The following is a 15,733-nucleotide window of genomic DNA, read 5'->3' on the forward strand; positions in this document are numbered from 1 at the left end:
TAAATTGTGGGAAAGACATACACTTAATGGGGTATCAGTTTTCTGACTGGAATATAATTTTTCCAAACATTCTCTTACGTCTGTGAAAACAGTAATTTTGCTTTAACTTTGAAAGTAAGACTTGGGGCTTCTTGGTTTCTGAATTTTTATTTGAAACGGAGAGAGACAGGCAAACAAAGAGCTCTCCCACCCAGTGGTACCTTTCCTAAATACTGGCAACGGCTAGGACAGGGTCCAGCTGACGCCAGGATCTTGAAAGTGGATGCAGGTCTCCCAGGTGTGTGTGTGTGGCAGCTACCGAAACCGTCACTGCTGCCTCCTACGGTGCACACTAGCAGGAAGCTGGAGTCCGCAATGGAGGCAAGACGGGAACTGGGCGCTGCAGAACGAGATGGAGATGGTCCAAGTGGTGTCTGACTTGTTTGGATGCTCACCCTCACATTTGGGGCTTTTTTTTTTTTTTTTTTTGACAGGCAGAGTAGACAGAGACAGAGAGAAAGGTCTTCCTTTGCCGTTGTTTCACCCTCCAATGGCTGCTGTGGCCGGCGCACCGCGCTTGATCCGAAGGCAGGAGCCAGGTGCTTCTCCTGGTCTCCCATGCGGGTGCAGGGACCAAGCACTTGGGCCATCCTCCACTGCACTCCCTGGCCACAGCAGAGAGCTGGCCTGGAAGAGGGGCAACCGGGACAGAATCTGGCGCCCCGACCGGGACTAGAACCCGGTGTGCCAGCGCTGCAAGGTGGAGGATTAGCGTATTGAGCTGCGGCGCTGGCCACATTTGGGGCTTCTTAAAACATGCTTATTTTCCATAGAAAATACATCTTAAGCCTTCTCTGCATTTTGTTGTGTTTCATTTTGTATTGTGGTGTGGATCATTGCATGCTGTACAAAATAACTTTGGAGAAACCATGACTGATGGAGATGAATTGGTTTGTGGAAACTTACTTAGCTTGAACAGACTGCTTAGAATACAATTTGACAGAGTTTTACTTAAGTTTTTCACTGAAGCATTTTAAAACTTTTTAATGTATTGAAAAAACAATGTTTTGAAAGATAGTAAATTGTATTATACATGTATATCATTCATATCTGGCTTTCAGGTAACTTTTTCATGAATAAATTATTTAACAAATCATAACTACAGTGGAGTCAATGTTATTTCACATTCTTTGTACTAAGTCATGGAAGTTCTATAAGATTTTCCAAACTATCTGGCTATTTTCCCACTCAAAGTGTATTAAGTTCTTTTTGAGACCTTTGCAGGAGAATTGTGTTGACTTGGATATACTACTGAAACACAATTAGGTAACTTCAGTTTGAGTCTTAGTGGATTTAGGGACTGTCTTTTTATTTAAGTATTTGTGCAGTCAAGATAATCTCTTCAAAGAGTACATCTTTGCTTTATTTTTTGGTATTGTGTTATCTGTTCCTGTGTAGTGAGTTAACCTAAAATTCAGTGGCTTAAAACAGTAACCTTTACTGTCTCCGCTTCTGTGGGATGACTTCTGCCTCAAGGCTTCTCACAAGCTTGCAGGAAGGTATCATCCTGTGGTTTCAGGGCACTGCCGGAGAGGGAGGGTCCACTGCTGATCGGCTCGCACGGTTCTGTGGGACCCAGCACCCTGTGCACTACTGCACCGAGGACCTCAGCTCGCTCACTTTTTTTTTTTTTTCCCCCTTTGGGGAGGAGAGGAGACAGAACTTCTACCCACTGGTTAACTCCCCCAATTCTGGCCATTTAGCTGGAACTCGGTCCAGGTCTCCTCTATGGGTAGCAGGAATCTAAATACCTGAGCCATCACTGCTGTGTCTCGGGATGTATATTAGCACAAAGCTGAAATCAGAAGCCCAGCCAAGGGGTGGAGCCTAGGTGCTGTGGTGTGGGAGTTGGGTGTCCTGACCAGCTGTTAACTGTAGGGCTAACACTTGCCCTAGGGCCTCTGTTCTTCACTGGTTATTAACTGGAAGCCTCCCTCAGTTACTTGTCGTGAGGGCCATGACAGCTCATCTCTATCAGAGTGAGCCAAGAGATAAAGCAAGAAAGATTGAGCAGATCAAAGCCAGAGACCTATTATAGTCTGTCTTGGAACTGAAATCCCATGTTTACAAAATTCTAATTGAAAGTGAGTTGCAAGCGTGAACATTTGGTGCAGCAGTGGAGTTCCTATTGGGAATGCTGCAGCCCATATTGGAGTGTCAGGGCCCAGCTTTGCTCCCAATTCCAGGTTCCTGCTAATGCACATCCTAGGAAGCAGCAAGTGACAGCTTAAGTCACTGGGTCCCTGCCACCCACTTGGGAGACAGGGTGGGATTCTGGGCTCCTGATGTTGGCCTGGCCCGGTCCAGCTGTTAGAACAAGTGGATGAAAAATCTCTGGTTCTCTCTCTATTGCCCTGCCTTCAAATAACATTTTGTTAAAAAATGAGTTACTAGGTTCTAGCCCATACTGAATGTGAGGCTGGGGGAATTCCAAAAGGACATGATTTCTCAGAAGGCGGGGCTTATTGGGATATCTTAGTGGCAGCCTACCACAGAATTTGAAGTTTTACGTGTTTTGTGTTTCCCGGTAGACTCGGCTCAAAATACTTTACACCTCTTTCTCTCCTCCACCCACCGTGTGCTGCACAGAGAGACACACAAAAGCATACATAGATTGTTGTTTGTGATGCTTCTACTCTTTATTCCCCTGTACCGCTAACCAACTTCCAGTGACACCCTGGATTTCAGACTTGGACGTATATTCTGAGTTTTATCAAAAAGTGACCAGAGCACTCCGAATAGTTGTTCAAAAAATCAATATTGTGAGTGAGGGATTGGTCGTTTTAATTCTGCCTAGAGTTTCACAGCAAAAATGAGTTTGAGCTGCATTTCCTCAAAGGGCAGGTAAGGAGAAGGGTTTTGCAGGAAGTTAGGGCCAAGTGCAGCCCTGAGTTAGGACATGTCATGAGGTGTTCTGAATGCTGAGTTCACTGAAAGTGGCTGGAGGGTCTTCAGTGGAGGAGTTTGAAAGAACGCTAGAGAAGCAAGTCTTCCGTACTAAAGGAGTAGAACCTAACTATAATGTTAGTGGGACTGTTTTAGTGGAGAAGGGTTTGTACAACTACTGTTTTAGGAGAAGCTCTGTGACTTCATTGAAAAAAGGACTAGCAAAGAGAACCTAAAGGGCATCGTATCCTGAAAGATGAGGACTGGCTCAAGGCGATCATGACAGTTGTTATGAAAGGAAGATTCTAGCACACTTGGTGGTTTTGAGGGCTAAGTACACTAGAGGCTGCCAGCAATCCCTTAACATATTCTTCTATTCTTTCATAACTTTTCTTCACAGATTCATGGTTTGCAAGGTAGAGTTTATTCTCAAAATATCCTTATCACCCCTCCCTTCTTCCTATTCCACCCCTGTGTGTCCAGTTTTTATTTCAGACTAAAGATTGTATTTACTAGTCTACTTTATTTACCTATTACTAAATTTTAGATGTGAGCCAAAGACTGTACATGTTCCTAAATCATGGTCTTCAGAAGATGGGATATACCTTCCATGTTGCTTGGCTATTTTGACGGGCTGGATTATAGAGCTTTTCATTGGCTGTAGTGCAGCTATCTTGACTCTAAAGATTACAGCTTAAAGTACATAGAAAACAAGATAGAAGGAGCCTGGATCCTTGGGGGTTTTGTAGAATAGAGCCTCCAACTCTGTTATAGGTGAGAACTAAACTAGCTGGGTGAAGGCACTATTATTTTGGGCTTCTATTACAGAGATTCAAACCTGATCCCTAAATAATACAGGTGGGGTAAGGTGGAGTTTTGTGTAGGAATAAAAAAAAAAAAAAAAAAAAAAAAGAGATGGGTCTTGTTTGGGGCCTGAAGGTATTGTGACCTACCTAACTGGCAGAAGGCTTGATTGGAGACATGTTTTGTTTGCATTTGGATGTGCTAATTTTTAAAAATTTTTTTTATTTTTGTTTTTTATTTGTTTTTTTGACAGGCAGAGTAGACAGAGAGAGAGAGACAGAAAGGTCTTCCTTTGCCGTTGGTTCACCCTCCAATGGCCGCCGCGGCCGGCGCACCGTGCTGATCTGGAGGCAGGAGCCAGGTGCTTCTCCTGGTCTCCCATGGGGTGCAGGGCCCAAGCACTTGGGCCATCCTCCACTGCCTTCCCGGGCCATAGCAGAGAGCTGGCCTGGAAGAGGGGCAACTGGGACAGAATTGGGTGCCCCGACCGGTACTAGAACCCGGTGTGCCGGCGCCGCAAGACAGAGGATTAGCTTATTGAGCCAAGGCGCCGGCCTGGATGTACAAATTTTGAGATGATTTTTGATTGCTGTGTTCATCATTTGAATAGACTGTGAGCACATCCTTGATTTCTGCTTGGTTCATTGTCTTCTCCCTTTCCTGGGCAACGCCTGTAATCGAATTTCCCTGTGTTCATTATGCCTCATTCATCTGAATTGTAATATGAATTTTCAGCTCCAAGTCTCCCCACTCTTTGTGTTCTCTGTACCTTCTTTGAAGATAGAACAGTTGAAGAGCTGAGCTTGACTCCTTTTCTATGTTTTTTTTGTCCTATCATTGAAGAGTAGTTCTGAATATAGTTGTTATTGGTGGAACCAAAGACTACTGGAAAGCCTGGCTTACCTCATGCCTAGTGTAGTATTTGACACACTGTATTTTTTGTTACTTTACTGTTCTTACAATTTATTTCTGAAGCAAATGTGTAACTGGCGTCGTTTATGTCTGTATATGTCACAATGTTTTCCTGCCTTTTAGCCTAAAGCACTGAAGGGAAAAGGTACAGGACGAGAAAAAAAAGTCATCCATCCCTACAGTAGGAAAGCTGCTCAGATTACAAGAGAGTCCCACAAGCAAGAAAAAAAGGAAAAGTAAGTGTCTTTTTAGCATTGTGTTCTATGTTGCTATAAAGGCCTTTGTATATTTATCGTTCAGACATGTTTGCTTTCCTCAATACTTTCCTGTCTACCTTTAATATCTGTTGTGTGTGCTCTATGCGCTGAAGATAAAACTGAACAAGGCACTGTGCTTTGACAGAGCCTATGTAAAACCAGGGTGCATCAAAGGAAATTAAAAGAGATTATGGGATGGTACTCAAAGGAGAGGTTCTGTTTTAGTGGGGCAGTCTTGGAAGGCTTCTGAAGTTAAATTAGAGCAGGGAGCTGGGAGGGGATGAGCCATTTTTAGAGTAGGCATATACTGTATATACAAATAAGAGATACAGAATGGGCAGTTGGATATTTTGGGCCCAGTGTTCAGGAGATAGGTTAGGGATGTTGACACAAATTTAGGAACCATTAGCTCCCCTGTGGAATTTCAAGCCATGAGACTGGGAAAGATCACCTTATGAGTAACCACAGATAGGAACAGGGATTAAATCCAGAGGCCTGCTACCATTAGAGATGGGGAAAGGAGGAGGATCCTACAAGTGAGGCTGAGAAATGAAGACAAGTTGAGTATAGTCAACGATTTTTTTTTTTTTTAAACAAGGCTTGCCTCTTTTTTTTTTTTTTTTTTTTTTTTTTGACAGAGTGGATAGTGAGAGAGAGAGACAGAGAGAAAAGTCTTCCTTTTTGCTGTTGGTTCACCCTCCAATGGCTGCTGCGGCCGGTGCATCTCACTGATCCGAAGCCAGGAGCCAGGTGCTTCTCCTGGTCTCCCATGCGGGTGCAGGGCCCAAGCACTTGGGCCATCCTCCACTGCCTTCCCGGGCCATAGCAGAGAGCTGGCCTGGAAGAGGGGCAACCGGGATAGAATCCGGTGCCCCAACCAGGACTAGAACCCAGTGTGCCGGTGCCGCAAGGCAGAGGATTAGCTTGTTAAGCCACGGCGCCGGCTAAGGCTTGCCTCTTAAAGTATTTATTTTTATTTGAAAGGCTGACATTGGCCGGTGCTGCGGCTCACTAGGCTAATCCTCTGCCTGCGGCGCCGGCACCACGGGTTCTAGTCCCAGTTGGGGCACTGGACTCTGTCCTGGTTGCTCCTCTTCCAGGCCAGCTCTCTGCTGTGGCCTGGGAGTGTAGTGGAGGATGGCCCAAGTGCTTGGGCCCTGCACCCCATGGGAGACCAGGAGGAAGCACCTGGCTCCTGGCTTCGGATCGGTGCAGTGCCATTTGGGGGATGAACCAATGGAAGGAAGACCTTTCTGTCTCTAACTCTGCTGTCAAAAAAAAAAAAAAAAAAAAAAAGCTGACATATGTATACACAGAGGAATCTCCCATCCATTGATTCACTGGGGGAGAGTTGGGGAGGGAGGTAGAGAATGAGTTCCTTTTTACTGGTTCACTGTAACATACCTACAACAGCTGGGGGCCTCAACCATATTGAAGCCCGGAACCTGACACTGTATGGGGGTCACAACACTTAAGTCATCACCACTTTTTCTATTCCTTTGCTTCCCTTTCCAGCCCCTCACCCTGCACCCCCCCCCCCTTTTTTTTAAATCTGGAATAACTTTTCTGCATGCTCAGGTCTTAGCCTGAAGGTTAACTACTCTGGAAAAGCTTCCCAAATTCTAAAAAGAATTATAAATGCTTTTAAAAAATGCTGCTGTGGCTCTGTACGAGGGGACTTTATAAAGTTCATGGAAAATGTAAACGTTGAAGAAATTATTCATGGATTTCAAAAAATAATTTTACATCAAAATAAACTTTACTTTCCATTGCATCAAAATAAACTTTGCCTTCCCATGGACTTTTTGAAATTCACTTATATACTTCACCATGGTCTTATTTGGCCTTTGGCCATATTTATGTGATCCCTTTGACATTTAGTTATACCTATACGATCAATTCCACACTTACTATGATCACTTTATCACATAAGATGGGATTAGTGCCACCCAACTTAATGAGATTTGGAGTCCCATGGCAAGTTTTTAGCTTCACCCTAGGGGTAATTCTGGGGGAATGTGTGCCTATCTGTACAGCTCCTCCCTCTCTCATTCCCACTCTTATTTTTAACTGGGAACTACTTTCAATAGACTTAATTCACTTATGATTAATTCTGTTAAGAGTTCAACCAGTGGTATTTTTTATTTTTTATTTATTTTTATTTTTTGACAGGCAGAGTGGACAGTGAGAGAGAGACAGAGAGAAAGGTCTTCCTTTTGCCGTTGGTTCACCCTCCAATGGCCGCTGTGGCTGGCGCGCTGTGGCCAGTGCACCACGCTGATCCGATGGCAGGAGCCAGGTGCTTCTCCTGGTCTCCCATGGGGTGTAGGACCCAAGCACTTGGGCCATCCTCCACTGCACTCCCTGGCCACAGCAGAGAGCTGGCCTGGAAGAGGGGCAACCGGGACAGAATCCGGCGCACCGACCGGGACTAGAACCCGGTGTGCCAGCGCCGCAAGACGGAGGATTAGCCTAGTGAACCGTGGCGCCAGCCAACCAGTGGTATTAAGTAGAAAAAATAAAATGAAATAATAAGCTATTCAAGTAATTGCTTCTCGTAATATCTGTTTTTTATCTCAGGGAGAATATATGGTTATTGTCCCTTTGGGACTGGCTTATTTAAGTATGATGTTTTCCAGATTCATCCATTTTGTTGCAAACGACTGGATTTGATTTTTTTTTTTTTTTTTTTTTTTTTTTTTTTTGCTGTTAAGCAGTATTCCATAGAGTACATATCCCATAGTTTTTTTTTTTTTTATCCAGTCTTTGGTTGATGGGCATTTAGGTTGATTCCTTTTCTTAGCTATTGTGAATTGAGCTGCAGTAAACATAGAGGTGCCAGTGACTTTCATTTGTTGTTATTTCCTTTGGCTAAATTCGGAGGAGTGGGATGGCTGTCGTATGGTAGGACTATATTCAGATTTCTGACTTGTCTCCAGATTGTGTTCCGTGGTGGCTTTACTAGTTTGCATTCCCACCAACAGTGGATTAGGGTACCTTTTTCCCCACATCATCGCCAGCATTTGTTGTTTGTTGATTTCTGTATGAAAGCCATTCTAACTGGGGTGCGGTGTCATGTTGTCTTCCTTATTGTTTTTTCTCTGCTCTGCTCAGAGGAGACCACTGCCTTGGTGCTACCCCAGTGGGTACAATACTGAGCAGCCAGTGCTGCCACAAGAACCACCCAAAGGATTGCTGCTGTCCTTGGTGTGAGCATGGATTCCATGGCAGTGACCCTCACCGTGGAATCGGGGAGCCCCCCACAGTGCCTGCCCAAGTTCCCAGTTACATCCAGCACCTTCCCATGCAGCCACAGTGTTTTCAGTCCTGGCACATAAGGCTTCCACAGTCACGAGCACCCAGGCCCGTGAGTTCTCCCAGCCAGACTCGGGTGTCTCCTGTCAGGTATGAGCTGGCACAGCTGTTGGGACTGTCCAAAATGGCGCCCGTGCTCTCTTGGTAGTTACAGGACACCAGTGCTGGGTGGTGGGGGAGAGAGAAATGTGCCCACCTCCCCTTTTTTCTCTTGTAAGTTGTCAGGTACACTGTCCCCCACAGGGCTCCAAGCTGCACTCATGCCAGGCTCTTCATGCAACTTAGTGGTTTGGGCTGCTACAGTCTGGTCCTGCTTCACTCTCCAAAGCTGGTGCTGAGGCTCTGAGCTCCTGGGATCCTGAGTTGTGCACATCCAAGCCCTCCACGTAGGTCCACAGTGCCTCTATAAATTGTGTGGACTTTCCTCTGGAATTTCTCCCTAACTCTTCTCTGAAATTGCATGCTACACGTTTTTTTTTTTTTTTTTAAACTATCTTCCCCTAGACTAGAGCAGTAAACTCCCTCCCTATTCCGCCACCTTGGAAAAATCCCGAGAGTGGATCTTTGAGTGTGTTGCTGTATCCCTAGGGGCTAGGGTAAGGTTGGGCAAAGATGGTGTCCAGTAGTGTCTTGAATGGATGAGTATGTAGAGATCAGTAAGAGCAGTCATGTTTCCTACACTGTTTCTGAGAATAAATGAGTTTTTCCTTTTGTCATAATTCTTTTCAAATAAGCATCCTATTTTTGTCTGCTTTGTTGAAGTTTAAAAGAGGCCGCCAAGACCAGAAGGCATCTAGAAGGTGCTCATTGCACTGGGAACACGTGTTCGGCAGTTTCAAAACCCACCACAGCATTTCTAATCCAACCAGACTCTTACATTCCTTTTTTTTTGGACAGGCAGAGTGGACAGTGACAGAGAGATACAGAGAGAAAGGTCTTCCTTTTTCCATTGATTCACCCCCCCCAAATGGCCACTGTGGCTGGCGCGCTGATCCGATGGCAGGAGCCAGGTGCTTCTCCTGGTCTCCCATGGGGTGCAGGGCCCAAGCACTTGGGCCATCCTCCACTGCCCTCCGGGGCCACAGCAGAGAGCTGGTCTGGAAGAGGAGCAACTGGGACAGAACCAGCACCCCAACCGGGACTAGAACCCGGTGTGCCGGCGCCGCAGGTGGAGGATTAGCCTGTTGAGCCACTGCGCCAGCCAGACTCTTACATTCTTGAAACTAGGCTTTCTTGAGACATTGAGGGCCTAAAAAAAACAAGTTTACAGGTAACACTTTGTTTAAAAGAGAAGCATGAGGGGCCAGCGCTGTGGTGCAGCGGGTTAATGCCCTGGCCTGAGGTGCCGGCATCTCATATGGGCACTGGTTCTAGTCCTGGCTGCTCCTTTCCAATCCAGCTCTCCTATGGCCTGGGATAGCAGTAGAGGATGGCTCAAGTCCTTGGGTCCCTACCCCCACATGGGAGAGCCGGTGGAAGCTCCTGGCTTCGGTTTGGTGCAGCTCCGGCTGTTGCAGCCATCTGGGGAGGGAACCAGCGGATGGAAGACCCCTCTCTACCTCTGCCTCTCCTCTCTGTGTACCTCTGACTTTCAAATAAATAAATCTTTTTTTAAAAAAGAGAGGCATAGTATTCAGTATTTAAGTGTATGCAGTCACGGCATAGTAGGTTAGGTTGCTGGCATCCCGTATAGGCACAAGTTCAATTCCTGGCTGCTCCACTTCCAATCCAGCTCCCTGCTAATGCGACTGGGAAAGCAGTAGAAGATGGCCCAGGTGCTTGCGGCCCTGCACTCTTGTTGGAAACCCGAAAGAAATTCCTGGTTTAGGCCTGGCTGCAACCACTAGGGCTGGGCCATTTCTTTTTCTTTTTTGACAAGCAGAGTTAGGTCTTCCTTCTGTTGGTTCACCCCCATATATGGCTGCTATGGTCGGTACTGCGCCGATCCGAAGCCAGGAGCCAGGTGCTTCTCCTGGTCTCCCATGCGGGTGCAGGGCCCAAGCACTTGGGCTATCCTCCACTGCACTCCTGGGCCACAGCAGAGAGCTGGCCTGGAAGAGGGGCAACTGGGACAGAACTGGCACCCCAACCAGGACTAGAACCCGGAGTGCTGGTGCCACAGGCAGAGGATTAGCCTAGTGAGCTGCAGCGCTGGCCGGTTGTGGCCCTTTCAAGAGTAAACCAGTTGATGGAAGTTTTCTGTCTCTGCCTGTCTCTGTATCTCTGGCTTTCCAATAAATCGTTAAATAAAATTCATGTTTGTGAAAGTATGCTGTTTGTATTAAAGCTCTTTGGGCAGGTTTTTGTTTTTGACTGATTTATAAAAGTTGCTTTGGATCTTTTCTAACATCTATGTACTTTTTATTCCAAGATTGAAGAATGAAAAGGCTTTGCGTCTTAACCTTATTGGTAAGTGGGTTTATGTATTGGAATTCTAATTAGAGCATTGTGAATTTCGGACTTTTTTCTCTTTTTCTTTTTACTCCCATAGTGAAGTACTACTTTTATTGAAGTGAATTTTCTTTACCAGATTACCAAATGAAATACATCAGTCATTCAACTATGAGGATGAAAGTTAATGGTTTCTAGTTCAGTGTTGTGTTGAGTTTATCTGTGTAGCTACCTGGCTACTTGCATCTGGCTATCTGAAGTTTAAATATTGATTGCTAGCCTTTGGGCTGTGGAAGTCATGGCCTAGGTGTTATGGTACCAGTGGTTCATGTTTTCTGATGTGGACACAGACATCTTTGTGTATCTCAATGTCTGTCTTATTTTGGATTTTTGGTTAAATGTATTGTTTTTACTAATGAGAGCTTTTTTTAAAAAAATGACTAAGTCTGTATTTCCAAAATTAAGGATTTTTGAACCATCATCTCTAATGTTTCCCCAGGTGATAGAACAGTATTTATATTTGGAGTTTTGTATGCTGGGCAAGGCTGCTTCTTGAGATATTTTTTAATTTAAAGACTTATTTATTTGAAAGAGGTACGGGGAACAGAGGCAGGGGAAGATGTACCTCTCATCTGCGGATTGACTCCTCAGATGGCCGCAACAGCAAGGGCTGGGCCAGGACAGAGCAGGGAACTTTATCTGGGTCTCCAGGCCATTAGCAGGGAATTGGATTGGTAGTGGGACAGCCAGGACACAAGCTGGTGCCCATGAGGGATGCCAGCGCTGCAGATGGCAGCTTAATCCGTGTCAGATTTACTCCTGAGGATGCGTTCTGGTGGCCCTTTACAGTGTTTGTCAGACACTTCCCACAGGGTCTGGTCGCTGTTGGCGCTTTCGTGTGTTTATTGACTTGGTGGCTCCGGGCAGCTGTTTAGTCTCTTACCTGTAAGGGGTAATACTATACTAATCCTCATAGGTTGTAGAACTCTGCATAGGGCCTGCAGCTTATTAAATAGTCCGCAGATAGTAATCAGGTTTTCACAGTTGATAATTCTGTCCTTTTGTAAATTTGTGAAACTTCATATTTTAAAACTTTTGTATCTATATCAAATAAGAAGAGCATTGTTGCCATCCATCCATAAAATTGACAGTTTTCGACAATCTGCTTTAATTACCTTTGAGCCCTTGCAAGACTTTATACCTAATTGGAAATATGTGTTGGTTCTATTGTATATTGATGTTGAGAATTGTGAATCATGCCTCTTGGCTTAAATGATGTCTTGTGGTGCTAAACTATCTTGGTGCTTGTTGTTTACAGGAGAAAAACTTCAGTGGTTTCAAAATCATCTTGATCCCCAGAAGCGGGGATATTCAAAGAAGGATGCTTGTGACTTAATTGAAAGGTAAATACTGGGCACAGTAGGAGCAGAGTGACAAAGGTAATTTCCCAGGTCTCCCAGCCTGGGTCTTGAAGAAACAGGGTCCTATCCTGGATGTGTAGAAAAGCAAGTGGGCTCTGTCTGGCTGGGCCACTTCAGCAGGTTTATAACCTCCTGAGCGCGAAGATCGTTTGGTCAGCAAAGACTTCCTACAGAAGTGTCTCCTACATTGGCACCACATAGGCAGAGGTTAGTAGATTGAGGTGAAGTAGTTTGCAGAGTCTCTAACCCAAGACAAAAGTATCCTAAGGGCACAGAGGTGAGAGCAAAGAAAATGTACTTGGTGATTTCCAGATGTTTAATGTGACTGAAATAGTAAGTTGAGAGAGGATGGTGTGGCAAGCACAATAATGGACAGCCAGCTTATGCGAGATCTCGGTGTCCGTCGAATCAGAGTGTGGACCTTATCTAAGGACATTAGTAGCCACAGGAGGCTTTTGCATCAGGCCCTGAGATGTTCCTATTTGAACTTTAGAAAGACCAGTCCTAAGAATGAAATCAAGTCCTGAGAGGGAACACACTGTGGCGGGGAGAACACTGACAGGCCGCTGTAGTGACCTAGGCAAGAGATGATGGCGGCCTGGGAACAATCCCCCAGGAAGGTGGAAGTCTCAGTCTTCACTAAAAACTTAGAAAAGATGGCACCCATGTCCCTTGCGTAGACAGCTGAATAAATGATGGTACTGTCTCCTGAGGTACAGAGCCCCGGGGATGAAATGAGTTTGGTTGGGGTGGGTGAGGCAGGGTGATGACAAATTGATTTACTCCGAAATTTTAAGTTTTAATTAGCTTGTAACAGATTCAGTATGGTTTGTAGATGCAATCCTGAGAACATAATGATCCTCTTTCCCTCCTGCTCTCTCTCCCATTTTCCTTCCTTCTCCCTTTTTTTAGTTTTTGAAATAACATTTTAAATTTACGTTACAGTATAAAAGCTTACTACTTCCCTAAATGAAATTTAACAAAGTAAAGACCCTATTTTAGTGGAAACATAGACAATGGTTATAAACAATAATTTCGTGGGAAAATGACTACTTCTCTTATACATAATAAATTTTAAAGTAATCACATCATGAAAACTACAGTAGTATAACATTCTGAACCATTAGTTTGAAAAAGAGATAAAGCAACGTTTGACAAAACCATACGAGCAGCAGTGCTGGTAACACAGGCATTTCTTTTGTCTGTGTTTTTTTTTTTTTAAAACTTAGCTGTCGCATATAAGAGAGAACATGTGGTATTCGTCTTTGGTGTATGGATTGTTTCACTCAACATGTTCACCAGTTGTATCCATTTTACTGCAAATGGAATATCATTCTTTTTCATAGTTGAATAATATTCCATGGTGTGTATATACCACATCTTTGTTATCAGTCATCTGGTGATGGACACTTTGCTTGTTCCAAACTTCAGCTGTTGTGAAAAGTGCTGCTATAAACATGGTGGTACAGATTTCTCTGATATAGTATGTTCATGTCTTTCTGGTATATACCAAATAGTGGGATTGCTGGATATCTGGCAAGTCTGTTTGTAGGCATTTTTAATTTTTAATTTGTTTTTAACAGATTCAATGTGATTTATCCATAAAATTCTAAGAACATAATGGTATTCCCATCCTCCCTCCCCCCCTCTTCTCACCCTTTTTTCCTTGTCTATATCACATGCCCCCCGTCAGTCCTTTGCGTGGTCCTTGTCTTTTACTGTTTTTGAGATAACATGTTTTTAAATTAAAGAGCGTTAATATTTCAGCAAATCGGTTTAACAAGTAAAAAGCAGAAAGACACTGGTTTAGTGGGAATATAGACAAGAGCTGTAAATGCAAATTGAATTGAAAAATGACCATTTCCACTTCCTCCATTATGAAGTAAATTTTAAAGTAATCGCAGATCATTAATTATAGTATACCATTCGTGTGTGTGTGTGTGCACCCGCCAATGTAGTAGCATTTATTAAATTTCATGGAAATTTTTAAACATAAAATATTTTTATCATTTCTTTATGCTCTCAATAATTAGACCATTAATATCTCAAATGGTAACAGTGAGCTGGAGCACCTTGTTATTTCTGTGCTTTGAAAGTCCCCACCATCAAAACTCATGCTGACATATAATCTTTATTGTAAGGTATGGGTAGAAATTTTAAGAAAAGATTAGGTAATAAGGGTATGAGCTTATAATGGATTAATCCATTTGTGGATTTATCAGTTAATGGATTGTTATTAAAACCAGTTCAGCTCTCTTGCATGGTTCCCTTCTCATCATGCCTTGAATCACCCTTAAAAGCATCTCACTGGCAACAAGACCCTTACCAGACCAGATGTGCACTTTTATTTATTTTTTTACCTAGAAACCTGATAAGGTATACAAACAATGTATTTCATATGTATACATTTAGAAATGCAGTGATTGTTCCAACCCTACCCTCAACCCTACCTGTATACTCCCACACTTCTTCCTCCTCCCGCTCCTATTCCCATTATCTTTTACTAAGACCCATTTTCAATTAGCTTTACACACATAAGATTAATCCTACACTGACTTCAATAAATAGTATGGGGAAAAAACTTCCTCAACAGTCAAGACAAGGGCTGTTCAAAGTCATTGCGTCTCAAAGTATCAGTTACAATTCTATAGATGATCTTTTAGATACTCTCTGAGTTACCATGGATCAAGGAAAATATGAGGTATTTGCCTCTTTGGGACTAGCTTATTTGACTTGGTATAATGTTTTACAGTTGTGTCCATTTTGTTGCAAATCACAGGGTTTCATTTTTTTCCTGACCACTGAGCAGTAGTCCATGGTGTACAGTAACTTGTCCAGTCTTCAGTTGACAGACATCTGGGTTGATTCCATGTCTTCATTGTGAATGGAGCTGCAGTGAGCATGGACGTGCAGATAACTTTGATAGGCTGATTTACTTTCACTTGAGTACATTCTCAGGAGTAGGATGGCTGGATCTGTATTCAGATTTCTGAGGTACCCCCTGTTGTCTTCCAAAGTGTCTGGGCCAGTTTACATTCTACCAACAGTGGATTAGAATACCTTTTTTCCCTCACCAGCATTTGTTTGACTTCTGTATGATAGGCATTCTAACTGAGGTGAGGTGAAACCTCATTGTGGGGTTTTTTTTTTTTTTACAGACAGAGTTAGAGAGAGAGAAAGGTCTTCCTTTTTCCATTGGTTTATCCCCCAAGTGGCCGCTGCAGCCGGATCCAAAGCCAGGAGCCAGGAGCTTCTCCTGGTCTCCCATGGGGTGCAGGGCCCAAGGACTTGGGCCATCCTCCACTGCACTTCCGGGCCACAGCAGAGAGCTGGCCTGGAAGAGGGGCAACCAGGACAGAATCCGGCGCCCCAACCGGGACTAGAACCCGGTGTGCGGGCGCCGCAAGGTGGAGGATTAGCCTGTTGAGCCACAGCGCCGGCCTGTGTGTTGGCTTTTATCTTTGAGCTATGCCTCTGTGGCTTAGTGGGATGTCTGTACTTTGAGTGAATATTGAAAGGTGTGTATTTGGTGTGGCCAGGGAGCAATGGTCAGTACTCCAGGGTGAGGTGAGTGTCCATGGTAACAAGCCCAAGTTGGGCGTAGTAGATTTCACTGCCTCGGTGTTAGGCCCCGGTGTGTTATGTGCCACCATATGAACCACACAAATGATGTGCCCAGGCTTCACTGTGAGCCCAGTGAGCATGTGG

General features: G+C 44.2%; 1 protein-coding gene across 2 annotated transcripts in view; it reads left to right on the forward strand.

Annotated features, from left to right (window-relative positions):
* TMA16 (translation machinery associated 16 homolog) overlaps positions 1-15,733 on the forward strand; it is a 32,908-nt gene that overhangs the window by 2,697 nt on the left and 14,478 nt on the right. For both annotated transcript variants that reach the window (XM_062199362.1, XM_062199361.1), the window contains exons 2-4: positions 4,765-4,877; positions 10,585-10,622; positions 11,923-12,007. In XM_062199362.1, the coding sequence (XP_062055346.1) occupies positions 4,765-4,877; positions 10,585-10,622; positions 11,923-12,007 (236 nt within the window). The remainder of the gene's footprint in view (positions 1-4,764; positions 4,878-10,584; positions 10,623-11,922; positions 12,008-15,733) is intronic.

This window comes from Lepus europaeus, chromosome 8, assembly GCF_033115175.1.
Source record: "Lepus europaeus isolate LE1 chromosome 8, mLepTim1.pri, whole genome shotgun sequence".
In the NCBI taxonomy this organism is placed as follows: Eukaryota; Metazoa; Chordata; class Mammalia; order Lagomorpha; family Leporidae; genus Lepus; species Lepus europaeus.